Source organism: Mytilus galloprovincialis, chromosome 12 (assembly GCF_965363235.1).
Source record: "Mytilus galloprovincialis chromosome 12, xbMytGall1.hap1.1, whole genome shotgun sequence".
Taxonomy (NCBI): Eukaryota; Metazoa; Mollusca; class Bivalvia; order Mytilida; family Mytilidae; genus Mytilus; species Mytilus galloprovincialis.
Window position 1 is genome coordinate 18964794 of NC_134849.1, and position 25703 is coordinate 18990496.

Consider the following 25703-nt stretch of genomic DNA (forward strand, 5'->3'; position numbering starts at 1 on the left):
TCAAATTCATTTTTGAATAGAATAATAAAAGTACTTCAGTTAACTGTGTATGGAGAATTTGTAGCAGTGTTAGAAAGTTGTGGAAATTCTAAAAAGGCCATCCTTATCCCTTATGGGCAAGGAAATACTACCGTACTACCTTAACGTTAGACGTGTAATTGTTCATGAGCTATTTCCAACCCAAAACTTAAGTTAACAGACGATGCCCATATCATCACATGATGGAGGCTATGAAAAATATCCCAGAAAACAAGATTCATTTAGGTTAAAAATGTTTAGGAGAAATGTATTTCATAGACATGCTAGTTGATTTCAAATCAAGATATAATGTATCTTCCTTTTGAAAAAGCAAATTAACTGTCGCGTTCTTTAAAATATAAACTGGATAGGTACTGCTACTAATAATGATTATATGAAGACTCGCCTGTCAATTTACCACGATTTTGGACTTGGGTCTTTATCTAAGACCTTCTCTTTTAGATACTACATGCTGAATAGTATCTAAATGACATTTTAATCAAGGAAGTGTTTAAACTGTGTGGACAAGTACTAGAAAAAGTTTTAGTCATATTACTACATTAAATATGAAAGAATATTTAAAACAATTGTTTGATGTCTAAACATTCGTGCTTTAAGTGACTAAAATATTCTCTTAAATACTTGCTACGATTGATAACAAAAACAAAATAAACGAAAACAATTGAAACAAACATTTATAATAACATTAACGGTACCAATTTTCCTGCACCAGATGCGCATTTCGACAATACGTGTCTCTTCAGTGATGCTAGTTGCCTAAATATTTGAAAAACCAAAGCTTATATAAAAGATGAAGAGCTATAATCCAAAAGGTCCAAAAAGTGTAGCCAAATCCGTGAAAGGAATCAGAACTTTGCATGAGGGAGATACATTCCTTAATTTATAATAATTTCTAACATTTTGTAACAGTAAATTTTAATAACACAACAAATCCGTATTTTGATGCCAGTACCAAAGTACTGCCTACTGGGCTGAAGAAACACATATTATACTTTAGCAAATTGCGTATACTATTGTAACTGAACCAATATTGAAGACATTTGTATGTTTATGTATAGCTATTGATAGAGGTAAGCTTTTGAAAATAGTTCAAAACCTTGTGGAGAAAAGAAAAAAAATCGTTTCATCAAAGCTTCATCTTATTAAAACATTATGATTTTGATCCGATAGTGGTTAACTCTAGAGGCTGACTTAATACAGGAACTTCTACAGAAGAAAGATAAGCAGTTAGAAATATATCCTTTAACACTACTTTAATTTCCGCTATAGAAATTTCCTTTAACTTCACTTTCCTCTATAGATATAGATTCCGTTATGGAATAACCGTTTCACAGATGTTCTTCGTGTCGTAGCTACAACCTCATTTCCTTTTCACGAATTAGTCTATTTACCGGATTTTGAATAACATGAGCAAGACGACGGGTGCCACATGTGGAGCAGGATCTGCTTACCCTTCAGGAGTAGATGGAATCGCCCCAGTGTTTAGTGGTTCGTGTTGCTTAGTCTTTAGTTTTCTATGTTGTGTCTTTTGTTCTATTATTTGTCTGTTTATCTTTTTTTTTAGCCATGGCGTTGTCAGTTTGTTTTCGATCTATGAGTTTGACTGTCCCTTTGGTATCGTTCGCCCCTACTTTACTCCTATTTTGCCTACAACTACATTATATCAATTATCTTTCAGTTAGGTAAACAAACAAAAAAGATATAATTTTGTAATACGCAAATATTGACATAGTTTGTTCCAACTATATAATTATGTAAATACTACCTAAGATTTCTATATATACACTTTTTATATCGGAATGAACATACTAATAAAGTTGTGATACCGAATCATTAGAAACCGCCCAGTGACGTAGACAGATTCCTATTTCCACTGAAGCAAACGATCTGAATCTTGGGAGTCAAAGCCTTGGTGCATTTCAAAGATCACGATACGGATACTCAATGTATGTTTAATGTCAAAACAACCTGGTAAAACAAATGGCAGCATTTAAACATGAAAATATCGAATCTTATCAGTAGCCGTATTTTGCTCAACTTTTTAGAATTTTGTGTCCTTAATGCTATTCAACGTTTTACTTTTTTGGCTATTACCTATCTTGATCTGAGCGTCACTTATGAGTCTTATGTAGACAAAAAGCGCGTCTGGCGTATTACATTATAATCCTGGTACCTTTGATAACTATTATGCAGGTTTGATTGATAGGTTGTTTGTTATTTGCTGAACATCGGGTGACACAAAATTCACGCAAATAAAACCGAGAATGAAATATGACAAAGAGACAACAAACGGTGCAATGGACAGAAAAGAAGGCCACCAATAGGTAATTAACACAGCAATAATACATCGCACCAGGAAGCAGGCTTCAGCGTTCCATATTTTAAAAGATATGCTTTGCAGAATAGGTCGATCAGGGTGAAAACAAATTCCTACTGCACGGGGAGCATGTAAGACAGGAAAAAGTTCATCCACAGCTCAGAATCGGACATTATGTCTACTAGATGATTTTAAAGATCGCTTTTCTACACAGGTTGTAATGTTCTTACTTTTTGATAAAGACAAAAGTAAAAGCTTATTATCCCCCTTTTTATTAAGATAAAAGTAAAGGCTTATTAGCCTCGTTTTGCTTAAGATGAAAGTAAAGGCTTATTAGCCTCGTTTTGCTGAAGATAAAGGTAAAGGCTTATTAGCCTCGTCTTGATTAAGACAAAATTAAATGCTTATTAGCTTCGTTTTTATGAATGCATCATCCTCGTGAGATGTAAATTCTGCCACCGCAAGCAACACATAACATCTTGATTAAGACAAAGACATGTTTAATGATAAGTACACGTTGGGTATGCTTCTATGATATATATTAATTTCTAATATAATAAATAAAAAAAAGTAAGCTACCAAAAAGTAGTTGTTTTGCCACTGTTCGAGTTGATGTCTCTTTGACACATTCCCCATTTCCATTCTAGATGTCATTCATCCAAAATTTAGCATTTAAAGTCTTAATCGTTTCTACACGGAAACGCGTGGAGTGTGTTTGAGAAGACTATGCACTGTGGAAGTCTCTTTCTGCTTACTAGAAATATATCATTGGTCGGTACCTTGAATGCAACCTTTTTTGGTACTATCAGGTCTCTTAGAAGAACAAACATATACTTTTAATAACTTTGACCGTTTGTCTTTGCTTCTAAATCGCAAACATAACCAACACTACGTTCTACACGGTAAAATTGGAAAAAGATGAAGAAATAATACTGTTACGACTTAATTTTTAAAAAGGAACTTAACTTTGAATCAGCATTTTAAAAATTAACAAACTAGGTGTATAATCTCTATTTGAAAGTTATAAATTGTGTGGAACAAGATGGGACATCTTAGACCTACTCTATCGTATTGTAATGATTTAATTATCATTTAAACATACATATCCTTGTTCCTTGTTTAGACATGATATCAAATTGTCAGGAGTATGATGCAGATAAACCAGTCAACATAAGGAACATTCAGTTAAAGTTTAGAAGTATTAGGCCCAGTAATTTCAGAGAAGATTTTGAAATGTTAGCAAACATGATGAACAAATTGTCTATAATGGGCAATGACTCCTTAGAAGGGTCGATTGACAATTTTGGTCAAAATAATATTTTTGAAGATCTCATTTTGTTAAACAATTTTGATGTTTACCGTATGTCTTTATCTTCACAAATAATCAGCCAAAAGCAAAAAACTGCAAAGAGTAAAATTACAAAATACTGAACTCCGATGAGAATTTCCTAAAAATAACTAATTGAGCCGAAGTAACCCAACAAAAAGTTGTTTGGTTCTTTGAAAATGCTTTAGTTTTTGAGATATAAGCCAACAACTGTATTTGACCCATAGGTTCTATTTTTAGCTCGGACGGCCATGTTTGAAATTGGATCAATACTTCGAATACAATTTATAATTTTAGTACCATGAGGAACATTCAGTTGAAGTTTGAAGTTATTTCACGAAGACGTTTCAGACGAGAAGATTCCTGAAATAGTCCACGACGTCGACAAACGACGTACAACGACGGATGCCAAGTAATGGCATAAGCTCACATGGCCCCGAAAGGTATTACATAACTATAGGAAAAACTGTTAGTAAATGAGTTTATTTTGTAAAGATAAAGGAATGGGATTTTAATATTTTCATAGGGATTTTTATGAATTGTTGAAGGGCGTTGGTTACTGTAATTGTAATATTTGTAAATGCATTTTTTTACACCAAGATCCGAACGAATACTGAAAATTTAAATTATATTTGAGAGCATTAAATCTGTCAATCTAAATGATTAATTATTTGTTTTTAAAGGAAAACATTCGGTAGTTTACCCCCTACTGTGAAAAAACAACCAGGAAAAAAAGAATAAATAAGGTTAAACACGAGAAAGATATTTAATAGACAAGCTAGTTTATTTCAAATCAATTTAAAATTTATAATCTCAATGTCATTATCCTCTTTTAAAATCAAATGAACTGTTGTCTCCTTTAAAAAATAAAGTTGAAAGACACTGCTACTAAATAATGATTATCAAATGACCTTTTGTTTCTCTAAAAAATAAAGCTGAAAGGCACTGCTACTAAAGAATGATTAAATAAAGACCCGACTGTCAATTTGTCACGACACTATGGACTTGGGTCTTTATTTAAAATCTTCTCGCTTAGTTACTGCATGCTGGACCGTATCTAAATGACTTTTTAATCAAGGAAGTGTGTGGACGAATTTAGGTTGATAGCAGAAAAAGAGTAAGTTTTACTACTACATAAATTATGAAAGAATGTATGAAACAATGGCTTTATGTCTAATCATTCGTGCTTTTAGGGGCTACATTTATCTTCTCAAGTACTTGGTACAGTTGATAACAAATGCAAATTGAACGAAAACAACATCTATAAATACAAGTTTCATTTTAGTGAACTGCCCATACAAATGAAACTGATCAAATAATGAAGACATTTGTATTGTTATGTTTAGTTATTGAAAGAGGTAAGATTTTTAATAATAATTCAAACCTTTGGCTTGTTACGAAAAGAAAACAAATCGGTTCATCAAAACGTCATCTACTAGTAATCAAAGCAATATGATTATTAGCCTATAGCATTGTAATTGTAAAAATTATCTTTCAGAAGGGTAAACAAAAAAGGCATAAGTTAAAAAAATGAGCATATATTAATAGACGTGAACTCATATCAAAGAGTTGGACATAACTATTGCTTCACAGTCAATATTTCTATTTGTTTGAAATTTATTTTTTTAACAGAATGTAATGTGTCGCACGGGATGAAACATTTTGCATTTTCCGCGGGTAAGAGAGAGGCGAAAGATACCAAAGGGATATTTAAACTCATTCATAAATAAAAAGATCACTTTGCCTTTTATTCTGTCGTTCTATAGTACACAAATGTAACAGGCATTACGAACTTCAACCTTCGGGTTTTAGTTTCGAGAAGACAACAAATAATTTGAAAAATAATCTAGTAGAAACCTTGTTATATTTTGAAATGACAAATCGTTTTGCATTTTCAATCTGATATAAAAAGTTATGACACACAATCATTGAAAAGCACACAATGGCGTAGCTTGATTCTTATTTCCACTGAAACACACGATCTGAAACTAGGGAGTTTGCTGTCAAAACAACGTCAGAAAATAGATGTCAGCACTTACACACGAATCTTATGCAGGTTTGATTGATTGGTTGTTATTTGTTAAACATCATATCAGGTGACACAGATTCCATGTTAATAAAATTGTGAAAGAAAATGGCGAATTCGAATATGCCAAAGAGTAACATTCAGACCAAAGGGCAGAAAGAAGAAATCAAATGGACCCTCAACACAGCGTGAAAATCCGTCAACTTTCGAGCATGATTTTTGTACTCAGACTCGAAAATCAACCAATCAAATTGTTGGATTTCATGTTTTGAGGATGATTTTTGTGCTCCGAGCACTGAGCAAAGTTTTATGCCTTCAAGGCCTGGTCTTGATAAAACTTTCGAGTAATTTTTTTTATACTTATACCTCACAATCAACCAATCAAAACGTTGGACTTCATGTTTCGAGCATTATTTTTGTGCTTCGAGCTTGAACTTCTTGCGGGCTTAAGCGTTACATATTTCAATAGAAAGGTTCTACAGATTGGGTCGACCAGGGTGAAAACATGAATACCTGCTGCAAGGAGATTATGGTAGTGAGGAAAAAGCCAATCCAGAATCAATCGGCAATCCTCGGGTGAATCCGATACTCTCCTTCTATCTGTTAGATGAAGGTACGGAATCGGCCGAGTTATGACGAATGTATCCAGAATCAATCGGTAATCCTCGGGTGAATCCGATACTCTCCGTCTATCTGTTAGATGGAGGTACGGAATCGGCCGAGTTATGACGAATGCATCTAGAATATAACATTTTGTCTACTAGATGATTTTGAAAATTGCTATTCTACATAAGTAGTAATGTTATTACCTTTTGATAAAGACAAAACTAAAGGCTTATTATTCTCGTTTTAATGAATGCCACATCCTCCTGAGATGCACATTTTGCCACACAAGGGGACACATAACATTTTGGTTAAAGATTTAAAAAGTAAAAACACAAAAATACTGAACTCCGAGGAAAATTCAAAAAGGAAAGTCCAAAATCAAAAGGCAAAATCAAAAGTCCAAACACATCAAACGAATGGATAACAACTGTCATATTCCTGACTTGGTACAGGCATTTTCTAATGTAAAAAATGGTGGATTGAACCTGGTTTTATAGCTAGCTAAACCTCTCACTTATATGACAGTCGCATCAAATTCCATTACATTGTCAACGATGTGTGAACAAAACAAACATACTTTTTTTAAGAGTGTCCTCGACTCTGTCCTCCATAATTTAATCAATTTTGATCAACAAACTTTGATCAGCACTATAACATGTATAATTGTATGATATTGTAATGATTTATTATTTTAAAGTTTTAGGTACATGCATCCGTGTTCCTTGTTTAGACAAGATATCAAACTGTCACGAATATGATGCAGATTTATGTACCAACGTTTTGTACAAATTATTTAGGGAAGATAACTGTGCAAGGTTCTGTGGAATTTGTGCTGATTATACAAGTAAGCATGTTTATGTTAGATAAACTACGGTTCGGACAGAAACATTTTATATAATTATGTGTTATGTAATTATTAATATTTGGACATGATGTTATAACAGCAGTTTGATTCTACCAGTGTATCTTATCCGATAGATGAAAATTCCTAGTGATTTTTCATAAACCAACAAAAAATCACCATTTTTCTGGTCCAATGTAAATATCCATCACTCAGCATAAGATTCGAAAGAGGGTTTGTTGAAATAGAAATACATGGTATTGGTTTTTTTTTTGGAAAAGGGGGGGGGGTACTTTTTATTAACCAAGACTTGCATAGTTGATTTATGTAAAACATGGATTAAGTAAACTAGTCTTTTTCATCCATAAGTTTTCACACAAGTGAATCTGGAATAATTAAACTTGTGTATCTGTACCGTGAATGTTTATAAACACTAGTGCTTTTGAATCAGGAATGATTACACTCGAATGTGCGTGTGTACCGTGCATGATTATATACAATAGTGCTTTTGAATCTGGAAATATTACACTTGTGATTTTGTACCAGGAATGATTACAATAAGTGAGTTTGTACCAGGAATAAATGCACTAGTTATTTCTTTTTATTCCCTTCCAACATCAAGGGTCCAGTTATTCAGTTTCTTTGTAATAAAATGATAAGAATCACTAAACAAACATGTCACTATACCAACAGAAGTGATCCAGAAATATGCTTTCCTGGTTTTATCATCTTTTCAGCTGAAATAACTTGTGAGGAATCGACTACTACAAGAAGGCATACATCAACTGATAAAATGACGACAAGAACCACAATAGTTCTACCAGAAACTACAGGTACTATTTTACTCACAGAAACGACGAATAACATCAAAATAAATAATAATAAAAAAAAAAAAATCTCAAAAAATAAAAAAATAGTTATAAAAAAATAGCTGAGGCAAATATATGATTGTTCGACACCAGAACCTTTTGAGAAATGTATTTCAACAGTAAAGGCTACAGGTGTGACATACAAAACCTAAGTTAGTTAAAATGACGCTGCCGTCTGATGATCTCACGATTTTAATACAAACTGGCTTCTCCCAAATACTACTGATGTTAATTTTATGATGAGACTTAACAAACTATTTCAGTAGTGTTTGTTTTGATGTTTTTGTTTTCTCAAGCTGCAGTATACAAAAACCAATTGTAGTTACTCCAGCTTACTTCCTGTAGCAAAAATCACGTGTTTGTCCTGGTTTACAAACCACATGTCGATCATTAATTCCTTGTTCAAATCAGTGGCCTCCTGCCAGGTGATCATGTGTTCATGTGTTAGGTTTTATGACAAACGGTCTGTATTGTTTTATTACAAACGTTTTCGAGACCGTGAAAATAATAAAGCCACACTGCATGCTGTGTCTTTTCCAAAACCAGCATTGAATTGCTTTAAATTCCTCTTGAAAAAGGTATCTATGGGAACCCTTTTTTTGTGACATTTGTTTTGCAAAAACAAATCCGTTCTTCGTTTCCATTTTTAATAGTTTCAATGATTTATTTTTGTTTCAAAGAGGAGAATACTCGTGATATTCTGGATATCGAATGTTAATCCTCTTATTCCGATACCTGTAGCATTTCGAATTTCGAACCTCGATTTTCAAACTTCATATGTGTGACGCATGCCACATTTGGAGTAGGATCTGCTTACCCTTCCATGGCGTTGTCAGTTTATTTTCGATTTATGAGTTTGACTGTTCCTCTGGTATCTTTCTCCCCTCTTTTAATTTGACGTATTTTGTAATTAAGTGATGATAATTAGTTTGATTCATGTCGCTATACCAGCATTAGTTATTGGACTATAGAAATATACTTACTATTTATAATTACCCTTGCAGTTGGAGGAATAAGTCGAAAATCGACTAATAGTAGTGGACGTCCATCAACCAATATCTTGACGACAAAAAATACAATTATTCCACTTGGAACAACAGGTATTTTTATTTTAATAGATATGTCAAAACTTTTATGCTTAGCTATGTGTATTACTTTTACAAATTCTTAAAATCATTATGAAGAACGCTCATTGTCTGACAGTCTACTTGATGCACTGTATTCTAATACTTTGCAATAGTTATCAAAGGTACCAGGATTATAATTCAGTATGCCAGATAAGTGACGCTCTTATCAAAATTGTTAAAAAGCCAAACATGTACAAAGTTGGTTCAATCTGAGCAAACAGTTCGACATCAGTTTGATGAAAGAACTGTGTTTGATTGTCACTATTGAGAGTGTAAGATAAATATAATATTCTAATAACTGGGACTCGGCAAAATCAATGCACATAGTTTAAATTACATTATTATACTTCACGTTAAAATCCCATCGTTTGATTGGCTAATACGAGGGTGTTAATTTACCCTACAATTTGCGTGCTGTTGTTTTAAAAATATTTTGTTTGTTGTATTTTTTTGTGTGTGTTTTGTATGGTATTTCATTTAGTTCTTCTTTATAGTTGCATCCCGTGTGTCAGAAATATGAAAACTCGACGTTTGTGACGTCACATTCCAAACAATTAATAAATAATTTGCGTCACGCCCGAATAACCGTTAATTTCGGACCCATTTTCAGGAGAAAAAAAATTCTGAAGAAGCTTGCATTAATTAAAACGGAGTTAATGTAAACAAAATAGGAGTAGGGGTGTGATAAAGGGTATGATAAAGGGTGCGCATCAAAGTTGCGCGATATGAATTAAACAGAAGACTATTTATCAAATATTCAAAACTACTGTATTTACTACTAAATGTATGACAATTTACTCTAACACATGGCTGAGAGGGTTACATTTTTAAAAATTTTACCCTCTCCTCTAGACCAATCAAAAATCTACAATTGAAAAATGAAAAATGAATCGAATTTACATCAAGTTATTAATACATGAAATACATTGCTTAAGTTCTACGTGTTTTTGCTCAGAGTTTATTATTTGACTATCAAAATAAAAAAAAAAACATCTTGCTTAACTTTCGAATTGCAACTGCATGTTCCAAACTGCAGAGTCGATTTCCACAGGCTTTATCTGCTTTGGTAGCTACAACTTGAAAAAATGTTGCGTATGTCGCTTGTTTTAAGAACAAAAGTCGATTCGAGAGAAATTCTTATAGTCTACAATCACATCGCAATCGATTTCAGCTGAGGAATATGTTTTCCTTTGAATATATGAGTATGTGTTTATTAAATAGACAACTTTCGAGTTCATGCATTTCCGTCAAAAACTCTGGTTTTAGTGAGCATCATGTGTGCCTTTATGGGCGTCGTCACTCCCGTTCTAATGTCAAGCGAGTGGTTGGGAAACTATAAAGCTATATTGCACGAATTATTCGGCAAATTGAATTCTAATAATTGTCTTTCAGCACAATTGTCATAAGGGAATAGTGATGAAGTTAATACAGAACAAATATATTTTCTAGTTTAACCTGCACAAAGACGATCACTAAGACGCTTGGTGAACGTTTATAGTGAAGGGATACAGACGATACCCTCTATCTGACAAATGACATCATAAAGGCACGCATAACTGTCGAGTTTTTTCCGGTGACGGACAAAATCGAAAGTAGTCTATTGTCTGTTCTTTTAGAATTTGACTCTATTTTGTACTTTCCCCTGCCCTGCCGACAACTAATTTACATGAAAGACGTTGTTCGCCTTATATTGTTAAATAAAAAGTATTTTAAAACATATAGATATTGTTAAGGAGGGGTATTTTTCGCAAATACCCCTCAAGAAATGATTTATCTGTAATAATTACACCGAATGGTAACTTTCAAAAAACGCATTGATGATCGTGACGTTACAAGCATCCAGTCGGATAGAGTATTTTTTGGCAAATACCATGGCAGAGAGAGAGAGAGAGAGAGAGAGTAAAAAAGGCATATCCTTTTTGCTTATACCCCAGCGGCGTTAAAAAAGGAACGATATTCATTTGATAACAGAAATTGGTGAAAAATATACACTGGCAATCAACCAATCAAAACCCAGTATTCTTACATGAGGTGTAATTAAATCTTTTATGTTACCTATAACAAAAAATTAAAAGTATACAACTCAGAGCTGAACATAGCGTGTACATAAACACTATTGATGGTTGACGACTATGGTGCCCTCTAGAGGGTCAGTTTGATATGTTGTATATTGTGGTTGAGTCGCTGACATGTACGATGCATTCCTTTAATTCGTATATAAAATGTCTTTCAATATTTTATGGATTATAAGTTGAAAGTTTGGACATTTCGAATGTTTCTGTTGTTGCATGTGTGCTACAGATGACAGATTTCTTTGACTTAAAGACTTTTCGTTTTTATTTTTAGATTTAGAAGTAGTGGTAAGTGAAATAATATTTATAGGTCAATCATGATGATATGTGTTTTTCTTTACTTTGTATGTTCAAACTATTATTTCGAGAAGTGAAAGATCGACATGCATTCGAAATCACCAGAAAAGTGCTTCGGGCGGATGGATTTTTTTTAATGTGTTTTCATTTTTATACTAGTAAGCTTAAGTGTACACCATATGGAGTTGATATTCTAAGAAATAATAAAATGATAACAATATGCATCATACTCATAATATGTTGGGATTGCTATTATATTGACTACTTTAACAACGAAAAAAATTGCAAAACCAAACATTAAAACTTATAGTTCAGAACTTAGCTCAGGCATTTTCCGAAGAAAATATTGGGTTGTGTGTATACGTTACAAATGTTTGTCAAATTTTGGTCAAGTTGACTTATTTGTAGATCGGACTTTGCTGAACATTATTGCTGTTTACAGTTTATCTGTATCTATAATAATATTCAAAACAATTGAAACACAAAACTGCATTATAACCAAAAACTACCAATTCAGGCACAGCAACCCAACAACAGAATGTCTGACTTGTCTAAAAATGTCAGGGTAGAAAGATCTTGACCTAATGAACATTTTTACATTGGAAGATTTGCTTCTAATGCTTTGGTTTCAATGATATGAACCAAAATCAACATTTTACTCCTAAGTTCTATTTTTAGCCCTGCCGCCAATTTGGTTGGCGGGCCGGGTAATCAGACACATTTTAAAACTAGAAACCCAAATGATGATTGTGGCCAAGTTTGACTTAGAAGTTTCAAAGGAGAAGATTTTTGTAAAAGTTAACGACGGATCAGGCCAGGTGAGCCAAAAAAAAAAAAAAAAAAAAAAAAAAAAAAAACGAAAATGAATTTGTCTGGCAGTTAATCACATTTTATCATTACAGGTAACACATAACAAAATCGAAATGATGACAATAATTATAATCGTATGTGTTTGTGGGACGATAGTGATATTAGGAGCAGCTGTTCTCGGCTGGTGGTTTATGTTTCGACCAGCAACCAAAAGGTCTAGACAAAACATTCATCCGATATAGACATATAATAAGCAAAGAGACATTTAAGCATAACAAGTTTTTGATTATTTATGATTTTGCATTTTAAAAAAGGTGACACGCGATAGCACACTGCATATATAGTATTAACAATGATGTAAAAGGTTGGAATTCACTCAGCAAATGTTGATATAGAAATATGTTTAAGCCATTATTGTCGTATTAGAAACAAACATGTGAATGAATTGGAATAAATAATTTGTAAAACACACGATTTTTTTTCTTTTTTCTTTTTTTGTTTTTGTTTATGGTTAGGAACGTGCCTTCAGAATTACTGGTTTATACCGTATAAAAATTGTGAAAAATAAATCATTACATCAAATGCCAGGGGTGGATCCAAGATTTTAGAAAGGGGGCGAAGTTTTTAAATTTCGCCAAGCGGAGCGAGTCGAAAAAATTTTGGGACCTTTTTTGGGCTAAAAATAATAAATATAAAGTGTAATATGCACTTTTTAAACGGTTCCTGACGCAGGGCATGTATATTTTGTAGTTGCTGTAAAGTGTAAGGGTTGGATATTTTCGATGCTGTATTCTCCCCATTATTGTCTATCATCAAATGATACCAGTAGTATGGATCCAAAGCTATGTTCTAATAAATTTGGTGTGCATGGGACTTATCAGTAAAAAATAGACATGGAAAATTCTCACTGGTTTGTTGCAAGTAATAAGTTCATCATAACCTCACAAATTTTGTGTTGTAAACAAGATATACGCCGGGCTATTTGATTAAAATTTAAAATACGACAGTCACGAGTTAAAAAAAAGACACACAAGAAATTTTTATCCAAATATTTGGTTGATATATTTCACCCAACAAAATTAAAGGAAATGAGAGTTTTCAAATCAACCAATCGCTAATAATGAGTCTGAAATGACAACGAAGTTATGATTGACGGCCGATAAATTGAGACATAAAGGCCACGCCCAGCAGGCAGGTTGCAGTCTGGTCTTGGAAAAAGTATTCAATATATCAGTTCGGCGAAACAGATATGCCGGCCAGACATGCAAACTCTTTGCCACAAAATAAAATATGCCCGTTTTTATTCATCATGTTCATTGAATGCTTAATAATTCTGTTGGAAATTTTCGTTTCTAATAACAAAAATGTGGACAAGATTATTGTTTTCAATCCAGATACGACCAGAATTTTTGTTTAAGGCAAAAATCATAGTCAATTTTTTTCTCTCCAATAGCTAAGACTGTCTCCTCAAATGAATTTGTTCGTATATTAGACATTAAATGTATATAGAGCTCATACTGACTGGGGATCATTATTCAGCTATGTTATTTTAAAATAGGCCGGGGCGTTTGGGGTTAAACATGTTTTTGTATGTGTTTAATATTGATGCGGAACTTTTTTGTCATGAGAGTGTAATAGTCTACATGTATATATAGAGAGAGTATTACTTTCTGTTTGGTGGAATAATGAAATAGAAGTCAATACGTTCTTGCTCAATCCTGTGTCGCTTTAAAGGTGTCATGATTGTCATCCTCAGCAAAAGCAATGTGTTACTGTCATTTGAATATTAAAATGACTGAGCGACGGTTTCTTCGATACACTGGTTAACTCCACCATAGCGAATCACAGACATATGACTTTGACAATCAGTAGATTCCAGCTAAAAATATCTTTATAATTGAAGAATGTTCGCATAAAAATAAAATAAAGAGTACACGGGAAATGGCAAAGTTTACGAAGTCTAGTCTGATTAATCATTTTACAAAAAAACAAAAAACAAAAAAAAAAAAGTCCGAGCTTAGGGGGGGGGGGGGGGGCACGCCCTCTACGCCCCCCTCGGAATCCGCCACTGAATGCAACTATCTTTATTCGAAAACAAATCTGTGTACAAACAATTTATCTGCAGGTATATTAACACCTTTGAAATCAAGCTATTCAAGTTCGTCTGTCTTCGTCGATACCGTGGACCTATCTCCATTTCAACATACTTTAATTAAACGGCTAAATTGCGAGGTCTTCAAATGGTCCTGTTTGCATCTATGACAATCGACAACTTCTTTTTGCTTTCGTCTTGTATTCTAGAGGCGAAAAATGCCCGATGGCACTGATAGTCGCAAGACTTGAAGACGAAGCTGACACGACTTGACAAGATGTCACCAATATGACCATACAAATGAAATCAAAGTACTGAAGTACTGAACATCGGATTACCGCAGGTTCTTGTGGATGGTCAATTGTACCTGAAACTGGGGTTAATTTACAGATATATTTTTTTCTGATACAAGTTCGTGCTTGGATGATGAATAAATGACAGGAAATTCAATCTCACCGTAATAACTTATATTGTAGTGCAAGAAATAAGTATACCTTGGAGAATACACTGGTTTGTTGTTATATATAGTCTAGTGAAAAGCAAGAAGGTTTTGACTTTATATCAATAAAATACTTAAGCAGTAAATCATTTTTAATAAGTTTTATATTTCACAAGGAGACAACAAGTTTACCAGGCTAAAGTTGGGGTTTATTATGGATTATCCCCTGGTAGTGTTTATAACTGGGCACTACTTACTTTTATTGATTTAATTTTAAATAAAGGCAACAGTAGTATACCGCTGTTCAAAACTCATAAATCCATGGACAAAAAACAAAATCGGGGTAACAAACTAAAACCGAGGGAAACGCATTAAATATAAGAGGAGAACAACGACATAACACTAAAATGTAACACACATAGACAAAATCCCACGAGAATAACAAATATAACATATATATATAACATCAAAACCAAATACATGAATTTGGGATAGACAAGTACCGTGACACGTCTTATCGCAATTAACAATTTTCATAATTAATTTAAATTAACCATTCAGTTAAAACATTTCACCTTTCGAGACGCTAATGTTGAAAAATGGGACAGAAATGAAATATCTTACAAGACATTAACATGTAAAAAATAAATATATATTTCAGCTTACTAAAAATATTTTCATAGTGTTACTTTGACATCATTTCTTAAAACTAAGTCCCACACATAATTGTTCATTTGATATGTATCATCCTTATGCGATACGAGAAGTTTTCATGTCGCTAAATAGTCTTCTTGTCGCTAAATTTATTCTTCTTGTCCGTTCTTGACGCTTCTTGTCGCTAAAATTCTTCTTGTCGGTATTAGCGAGACCGCTATTTTTAGATTACAGGTAGTCATTTTCACTACACGGTATAACCTGTGTAGTTATTTTGATTTTACGATAAATTTATGAATGAACGATAATTTTATGAATAACAAGAGCACCTGACCTCTTTCTTAAACACCAATTAAACATATAAAACCGTATTTATTAAGATATAATTCAGTCAAATTTTCTCCAAGCTAAATCAACAACTGAAATGATTCCATATTTTGTCGAAGCATCGTACAACCGGAGAAAAGAAATCGCAGGTATGAAAATGCACTTTTTTCACTGGTGTTGAAAACCCAAAACTAATTTGACTAATGTATGCATGACGGAAATTTAAGCGATAATAAATACATCGGAGTGACCCCAAGGTCATCCTCTGTAAAAATGAACGCAATGTCTTGCGGCAGCTGATAAGCATACCAAATTTTTTACCATGACTTACGAAGTTTGCTGCCGAAGTTGAAAATTTCAACCGGTGGTCATACGATGGTTAAATATGACTTCCCATAAGTCCTTATTATATTTTGACTTTCAGGTCCGAATTTTTATTAAATTTTTAGAGGTAATGAGAAGTAAAATTGAGAATAGAAACGGGAAACGTTTTAGAGAGGCAGCAACCCGATTAAAGACCAGAAAACAGCCAAAGCCACCAATGAGTTTTAAATCAAGAGAGAAAATCCCGCACCCGGAGATGGACTACAGTTGGTCCGTAAGCATAAATGGTACCAGTTCAAAGACAATGGACGCCAAACTAAACTCCCAAGCATATAGATGAACCAAAATTTACCAAAAAACATACAAGACTATAAAAGGCAAGAAATTGCTTGTCTTAGAGACTTATGAACCTGTAGACATCAAATTGCAAGGAAACATGTCTGCCAAACATAATACATTCACTTTTCACTGTGAGATGCAGTCTAAATCCTAATCGACCTTAAAAGTTTTATCATTTTAATGATTATTTTTCTCATCTTGAAAATGCATGAAATGTTTGCCCCTGGACGTCAGACAAAAATAAATCAATCTACGCTTTATATAAGAATGGACCTCGCATGTATATGTATTTTCACAAGGAAAATTGTTACTGACATATAAAGATATATCTTTCTCAGCAGACAATGTACGCATGCTTAATCATTATCTAAATGGGATCTGTCATAAATATAAAGAATAGACATGGTTTACCAATTGAAAAATGCTCATATTTAATATTTGAATTAAATGCCTCTGTATTGTTAAATATATCTGATGTTAGTGTGCATTAAAGATATGGGCGGTTGATGACAATCCACGACAGTAGCCCAGGTCACTGCGCATCTCAATCATTTAATCATGCATTGTCTACGTAGGTGATTGAATTTAAATCATTTATTTCATTTATTTGAGGATCACAGTGGGTTTTTTGAATGACAATAAATATCATAAGAAAAGATTTTACATGTTGAAATTGATAGAATGTAAATAATTATTTGTCTTTTGAAAACTTTATTCAAAAACTGTCGTCATAAATCATTAATGTTGTTTTCTTGGCAAACAAATACACAGTGAATTGTAATTAACTATTTGCAGAAAATGACAATTTAAACCCTGTATGCTTCACCCTTTGAAGTTTTTGTTTTGTTTTCTAACTATCATGAATTATGAGTGCTAAACCGAATAATATTAATTTAAGTGATATAAATGTTGGAATTAGTTCGGTGAACAGAGAAAATGGTAATCAGGAAGACACACTAGGAAGAAATGAAAGAATTGAGTTGTACAGCAAAGAAAATGTGTATAAAAAGGAGTATCAACACTCAAATCCTGACTCGAGAGAAGGGCAATATGCTTACACAAATCCCGTAGCTTATGAAGACTCAGTCTGTGCAAATGAGACCGAAACTGAGCAACCAAAGTCTCAAAACGGAAGTCGCATAGGTGAACATGTATTGAAAGATGAAAGAACTTCATCTAACTCGAACTCAAAACTTTACTGTTTCAAAGAATCAATATGTTACAGTTATATGCTCAAAGTAGTTACGGATCGTTGGAAGCTGTCTATTGCAGTGCTGGCAGTTATATGTATTGTTTTGTTAATCATCATCATTATTTTGATCTCTGTTCTTCAGAAGTCAACAGATAAAGATGGAGGTAAGAAAAATAATAGACCCATAGTAATACAACAAGAAAATAGAGGTCAGAAATACCTTATTATCGTCCCATAATACAATTTATTGCATTGGATATATTGGCATTCTTTTTGCTTATTTTATATTTAATTCCTTATCTTTAAATTTAGTGTTTTCACTGGCAGCTATTTGATCTTGACGGGACATGATATTAACGTGTCTCATGAATAATAGGACGATATTCTGCTTTCACTTTTGTTCACACAACCGTTGGTCTTTCCAAATTGTGACTTGATTGGAGAGTTGTCTCGTTGGCACTCATACCACATTTTCTTATATCTACTTATGTTGAGCTCTGTATATAGGTTTGTTTTGTTTTGATATGATTTGTCTGTCTCTCTTCGAATTTATTTTTGATTTCAACTTTGATATCTTCTGTCTCTCTACAAAGAATAAAAAAGTCTTATAGATTCATTATTATTCGTTTGATTCCAATTTTCGTGGATTTCCTTGTTACTCGAGAACCACAAATTCCAACGAGTTGCACATTTTCTATAAGAATGTATGCAGACTCTGGCAAAACCATATTATAATCAAATATCCACGAATATGTAAGTTTACCCCAATATTCGAAATGAGTATCCACCAAAGAAAAATAAATTCCCTGTATTGTTATATAAATGACCGAGATGTAATGATGTTATTTAAGGAACCAAAATTGAACAACTATAACTGTACGGCTCCAACAAAGAGCAAAACCATCCTTCATAGTAAGGTATAAATGGCTGCGAAATGACAAAACTAACGGCCTCATTTTTGTACAGAAATAATAAGCAAAACAAATTAAATATGATATACATTAAAAAAATTAACCCACTGAGTTACATGTATCTGACTTGGAACAAGTTACAAGTTTACACATGTTGTGTTTAATTGTATGAAACTATATTATTGTGTGACATGCTATTTTTTCATGTATTTAGAAATAGGACTTGATGTTAAAAGCATTTGTGAATATGGTGTATGCGCCAACAATGGAACTTGTTCTGAAAACGAGACCAACTTTAAATGTCAATGCATGAAAGGTTATTATGGAAGGGTATGCGAACGTAAGTAGTCGAAATTGTTACAGAAGCCACATTACGAAGAGTTTGTATGCCCCACCTACGATAGTTGAACGGCATTATGTTTCTGGAGCGTATTGAATATTTGGATATTTAATGTAGATTGCCGTTCACACTAATGTGACAACCTCACTCACAGTCGTCATTGTAAATATCAGATACAAAATTCGTTCATTGTCGGAATATGCAACATTCATTTGTATAAGCTTTAATTTAAATGCGAAAGAAATGAAATGTTCGCCGAGCTTTCTCCTTTTTCGTAGCGTAATACTAGTACATGTTTTACTTTCCTGCAATGTACAGAACAAACTAATGTAAATAGCAAACACTTATAATTCACGCAAAACAACTTGCATCTCTATTTTACCGACGTTATAATCAAACTACGTTTCTAACGTCAATATTTTCGCGGAGATCGGACTTAACCCTCTTGCTGCCGGAGGGACACATATGTCCAAACCGGCAGTGCCGGAGGGACACATATGTCCATGGATAAATTTATGCAAGCTTCTCATCAATGCTGTATCTCTTTCAATTAAAATACCGAAGATAAAACAGAGTTATGTTTTCTCCAGTGGGTCCCAAATGTATTGGTCATTATGTCGTGACGTCATATATCGAATGCCGTCGTTGTTTGGCATGTTACGTCACAGACGTTGTTCTGTCGTATTTTCCGGCATATGAAATGCAACCTTGAAAAACGGTCGGCAGCAAGAGGGTTAAGCGTATGGAAGCATTGCACTTTAGAGTAGACCATCGTATTTTAGCGCCCCATCGCACTTTAGAGTCCTACACATGTATAATTTTAAAAGGCGTTTTTCTTGACTCATTTAATTCGTACCATTAATGATTAAACATTTTCGACTCTGTCACAATGAACACACAACTATTATATTTCTCTAAAAGTAAAGATTAATTGTGAGATTTATCCAATAAAGTATCTTTATATCCGTCCTTTCTAATTGTTAAAATGTGTGACCTGGTCTTTGGTAGGCTGAAAATTAACCATACAGAAAACACAAGAAACCTTTTAGTAAAATTGATTTTCGATACATATAAGAATCTATACTAAACGCAAAATGATGAGAACAGCAACATTATTGTCATTACCTTGATCATTGAGTAAAGACAAAGAATCAGATTCAATGGACAATTCTTAAATTTCTTAGCTTTGTCAACATCATAATAGTAAAATAGCTGTATGTGAAATACACATGTAATTTTTTTTTTTTAACACGCTATAAAAAAATTCTGTTCTCTTTCTTTTTTACAGATATGGTATGTAGTAACATCATTTGCTATAATGGAGGTTTCTGTGTAATAAATGGTTCTTTTGGAGAATGTTTGTGTCCTCCGGGGTTTTATGGATCACACTGTGAAGGTAACATATAATTGGTTAAACGAATACTGGCGCGAAAATATATCAAATCCAGTGCACAGTACGCGTGTTTTCCGAATATTCTTAATATAAAAAAGAAGATGTGGTATGATTGCCAATGAGACAACTATCCACAAAAGACAAAAATAACACAGATATTAACAACTATAGGTTACCGTACGGCCTTCAACAATGAGCAAAGCCCATACCGCATAGTGAGCTATAAAAGGCCCCGATAAGACAATGTAAAACAATTCAAACGAGAAAACTAACGGCCTTATTTATGTAAAAAAAATGAACGAAAAACAAATATGTAACACATAAACAAACGACAACCACTGAATTACAGGCTACGCTAAAGATTAAAACGTTGTGGTAGCAAAACACTTTAAAGTCTAAGGAGTATCAATGAATATATAGCATATTCTGAACAGATTGGATCTGCTATGTAATAAGACATGTAATGTCTATCCATGTTGTTTGGATTTTGATGGATAGTTCATTAGTTGTCTCACTAGCAAACATATATCATATTTTATTTATTTATATGTGGTCTAAAAGAGAGGCGAAAGACACCAGAGGGACAGTCAAACTCATATGTCGAAAATAAACTGACAGCGCCATGGTGAAAAAGAAAAAGACCAACAGACAAATAATAACATAGAAAATTAATTAAAAGACTAAGCAACACGAACCCCTCTAAAACAGGTCTCAGGTACTCGGGAATAGTAAGTATACCCGAGGGAGTTACATGTTTTTTTTAAATACAATTAAGTTCAGAGAAATAGAATCATTGACGGCAATATCCAAAGACTTCATTATTTTTTTTTAAATTGTTACAAATATCCTAAATAAAAGCATCAAAATAATGGTTAAAAAGTTTATTTTTTTATTTTTAGGAACACCTTGTTCGAACGTCACATGTAAAAATGGCGGAATTTGTTATTCCGTCGACGGGAAATTTAACTGCTCCTGTCCTGATGGTACTAGCGGAAAATACTGTGAACGTAAGAATGTTGGAGATCTTTTTAAAATAAAATTTAGAATGGAAACGAGAAATGTGTCAAAGAGAAAAACACCCCGACCAAAAAGTAGAAAAACAGCTTAGCCCCCCCCCCCCCCTCCCACACGTGAGAGCTAGAAAATTTCTCACCCGGAGGCGAGATTCAGTTGGCTCCTGGACAATAATATAGACTAGTTCAGCGAAAAAGACTGCCATGTTAATTTTCGAAACCTATAAATGAACCACAATAAACGATAAACATATAAGACTAACGCAAGTCAGTATGTATATCGAGAAATAAGGAGATGTGGTATCATTGCAAATGAGACCACTATTCACCAAATTTCACGTAAAGTGGATGTTAGCAATTATAAGTAACCGGTATAGCCTTCAACAATACGAAAATAATCAGTAGATTTGTTATAAATGGCACGATATGAAAGATTTGAAACAATTCAATTGAGAAAAACAAACAGCCTGATAGACCATGTTTGTAACAAAACAATTAACGCAAAAAAAATATGACTGTCACGAATGAACGACAACCACTAAATTGCGGGTACTTATTTTGTGATAGGCTCATATAGAATACGGTGGGGTAAAAGTGTTTTGCTGAAGCCAAAACCTTCCCCTAGACATGTGACAGTTTGTCTTTAATTTATGTTGTTGTCTTTTTTGATTGATATATTCAACTAGCAGTCAAATAAGCGGTATAATATTTTAGCTATAAATAATAACAATGAATTAAACTTTTTGTTTTCCAAATTCAATTATAGATACACCTTGCGATAGACCTGAGGTCCGCTGTCTGAATGGAGGTTCATGCCTATTCTCATCAAACACCTCTACATGTGCGTGTAGCTACCGGTACTTCGGGGAAGCGTGTGAGAAATATTGTCAATACGGTAAGATTCTTCAAACCGAACAGGAAACAATAATATCGGGATCTTATATTATTATGGTCGAACTTGCTTGTATCTAAAGTGATATTTAGTTTAAATGCTGTGCAAAAGCGGATTTCCAGTAAATGGCCAATAGTACTTATCAAACGTAAGGGTTTTGTCTTACTCTTAGAATATTTGTCGGACTACATTGCACTTAGCGATACAGGTTAAAACAAATCGTCAATATACCCAAAGTCCACTACATTGGCAACGATGTACGATTGATTGCTTGTTAGTGTTTTAACGCCACTTTTATGCGCCACATTTGGGCTATTTCGTGGCGGCCACTTTTTATTGGTGGCAAGAATGTGCGAACAAAAAAAAAACCAGACGTAAGAGGCATAAAGGTTAACAACAGGGACACAGCAGCCACAATTGTGCCACCATCTTAATTATATAAAAAAAAATATATATTAACAAACATTAACTATGCCAAAAACACAAAATGACGGGATGTATAAAAACAGAGCCACGCCATATGTAAGAAAGAAACACAAAATGAAAAGGTACATAGACCAAGCATATCAGAAAAAATGATAGACAATCAAATAGAAATTATTATGGAACGATAACACAATGACGGGATGTACACGTACAGAGCCACGTCACATGTAAGAAAGAAACTCAAGCAGGCATACAGACAAAACAAATTAGCAAAACAGAAAGACAAGAATACCAAAATTATCATAGAACAATGACACAATAACGAGATGTACAAGTACAGAGCCACAGCAAATTGATACCACCAAAATAGACTAAACAACGAATATTTGTTAGTTACTTTGTCATTTGGTTTCTTGTGGATAGTTGATAAAAGAATACAATAACACGTTATAGTTAATGTTTTATATTTTCTAAAAAAAAAGGAAAAGACTATTCTTTAGAAGTATACTGTCAATTGTATTTACGTATACGTAGGTTTTTTTCTAAAACAATTTTATAAAACAGTGTTTTGTTTCTGTTCTAATTTTGCAATGATAATAATTTAGTATTATTGTTTATACATTTTAAGGAGCACAGTACTACAGCTGCACATTCGAAGAACATGAAGACGGATGTTTTCTACAAAATGATTTATCTGATAATTTCAACTGGACTAGAAATACGGTATATAGTCAAAATGAAAGTTTATTAATATATGAATTATACTATAATTGAACAGGTCATCACATTGAACGACAAATTTATGTGACGTATAAAATTTTCTGACGTCAGACACACAAATAAATGAATGTGTTTGTAGATAGATTTTTGTGTTTTGTAAAAATGTTCATTTTAAAATTGTTATACGATGATGACTGATGTACCCGTATTTTGACTATTTTATTTTAATGTCTGTTTAGCTAACGCATCAATGTAAATATAACGGAATTTGATTAGACTGTCATCAAAGTGAGAGGGTTAGCGCTATAGAACCAGGTTTAATCCACCATTTTCTACATTTGAAAATGCCTGTACCAATTCAGGATTATGACAGTTCTTGTCCATTCGTTTTTGATGCGTTTTGTTATTTGATTTTGCCATGTGATTATGGACTTTCCGAATTGATGTTCCTCCAAGTTCAGTATTTTTGTGATTTTACTTTTTTCTCTTGCTGTTCGGTGTGAGCACTTTGAGGCTCAGTGATGAAGGTCGTACTTTGACCTATAATGGTTTACTTTTACAAATTGTGACTTTAATGGAGATTTGTTTCATTGGCACTCATGTCACATATTCCTTTATCTACCCGGTAGCGATCTGAGGGAGAGAAGAAGGTGGTTTTTTGGGGGGGGGGGGGGGTGGGCAAGTGTTGGAACCCCTCTTTTAGACCATCAATGCGTATATAATTATATGCCTTGAATTTTTTTATGAATTTCTATCGACACTCCTCCGGAACATTAACCATAACTATAAAAATTCCCATACATAATAACATCCTTCACTCTTCAGTTCCTTGTTCCGATAGCATCTGAAAATTTCCCCTGACCTCTGAACCAACAATTCGATTACGTGTGAAAAAAAATTGTTAACAAGATATTTGTAAATAACTGATAACATGAGATGTCGTTGACAAAAAAAAAAAAAAAATACAAATAGAAAAAAAGATTTAAATTAAATATCTTATTTATAAATAACAAATGGAGGTAGGGTAGAGCCTTTGTAGCTCGCTGTTCGATGAGAGCAAAAACACACAGTGTTGAAGGTTGTAATTTGACGTTCTAATTTCTAATAACTTCAAATATATGTTATAAAACAGGGTACAACACCAAGTAAATATACAGGTCCGTCATCGGCCTTTGAAGGGACGTATTATCTGTATATAGAGGCATCTCCTCCGGTCCAGGAAAAAAACATTGCTAGGTTAATATCTAGCCAATCGTTGTCAAGTAAGTTTAAAATATTTCTAACTTTAAAGATCAAAAGAATCTTTTCAAAAGTGTACCTCGAAGGAATTGAAAAGATTTTTTTTCATCACAGAAAAATTAAACTTTTTACAATATTCATAAGCAGATCTTCGTGACCTAATTGCATGCAAAGTTTCATAAAAGTTTGTGAAATCACGAAGTTAAGTACCCGTAACCTTGAAGGACATACATTTTGCTTTCAAGTGTAAGTTCTATGTTTATGTGAATGAATTTCTTTCATAAAATATTCTAAGCTCCAACCTGATGCAGACTAATTTAATATTTCTATTCCATTTTACACCAATGTTTAAGAAAAACTTTTATTGCAACGGACTAATACTCGTATACAAACAAATTCATATCTGATCTCATTCACTAAAACATTTACATAGAAGTTCTCTAAATTCAAAATAAAATTACCCATAATTCCTCAGACAATGATTTAAAAATGTCGTGTAAATTATACAGTTTGATGGAATTTTCTATTATTTTGATTTCAGGTATTTTTTAGTAATAGACCTTAAAATGTTTCGTTTCTTATTCAATCTTGGCTTTCTAATATTCATATTCGAGCGATTCTGGTGAAGCCGGTAAATCCAGAACTGCGCGTCCGAAACTTGCAATTTATAAAGTGTGGATTCATTTTTTATAAACTGCGTCGACATTGAAAATATACACGAGGTGATGTGCGTATACTTATTTATTTTAGCATGCTTAAGGTGTTTAAAGTTTAGCTACCATATGTACGGTACAGCTGTAGGATCTCTTAATATTTACCATGGGGATCAGAAGTTGTGGACACAATCTGGTAGTCATGGTGATATGTGGAATACATTATCACTAGAAGTAGATGGCGCAATGGACAAACGTGTAAGTTAAATTTAGAATTGAACGGGAAATGTTTCAAAGAGACAACAAGCCGACCAAAAAGCTGAAAACTGCACAAGGAACCAAAGGGTTTACACTTTTAAAAGGAGGGATACACTTTTAAATTTGGAATTCTGTTTGAATACTATATATTTTATTGAGT

At 33.3% G+C, this 25703-nt stretch overlaps 1 protein-coding gene across 1 annotated transcript; it reads left to right on the forward strand.

Annotated features, from left to right (window-relative positions):
- The first annotated feature begins 17348 nt into the window (after positions 1 to 17348).
- LOC143054280 (uncharacterized) lies at positions 17349 to 25590 on the forward strand. The gene is made up of 8 exons (XM_076227234.1): positions 17349 to 17862; positions 18824 to 18949; positions 20238 to 20345; positions 21242 to 21349; positions 22122 to 22250; positions 23302 to 23396; positions 24526 to 24655; positions 25383 to 25590. Exons 1-8 carry the CDS (start codon positions 17373 to 17375, stop codon positions 25550 to 25552), a joined length of 1356 nt encoding a protein of 451 aa, XP_076083349.1. The 5' UTR covers positions 17349 to 17372; the 3' UTR covers positions 25553 to 25590.
- Positions 25591 to 25703: the final 113 nt, after the last annotated feature.

Bases quoted from the DNA above. Each gene is read 5' to 3' on its own strand.
- LOC143054280 (XM_076227234.1), top strand. From the start codon at position 17,373: ATGAGTGCTAAACCGAATAATATTAATTTAAGTGATATAAATGTTGGA. The intron at 18,950-20,237 runs GTAAGTAGTCGA...TCTTTTTTACAG, and splicing joins TTATGGAAGGGTATGCGAAC to ATATGGTATGTAGTAACATC. The intron at 24,656-25,382 runs GTAAGTTTAAAA...TATTTATTTTAG, and splicing joins ATCTAGCCAATCGTTGTCAA to CATGCTTAAGGTGTTTAAAG.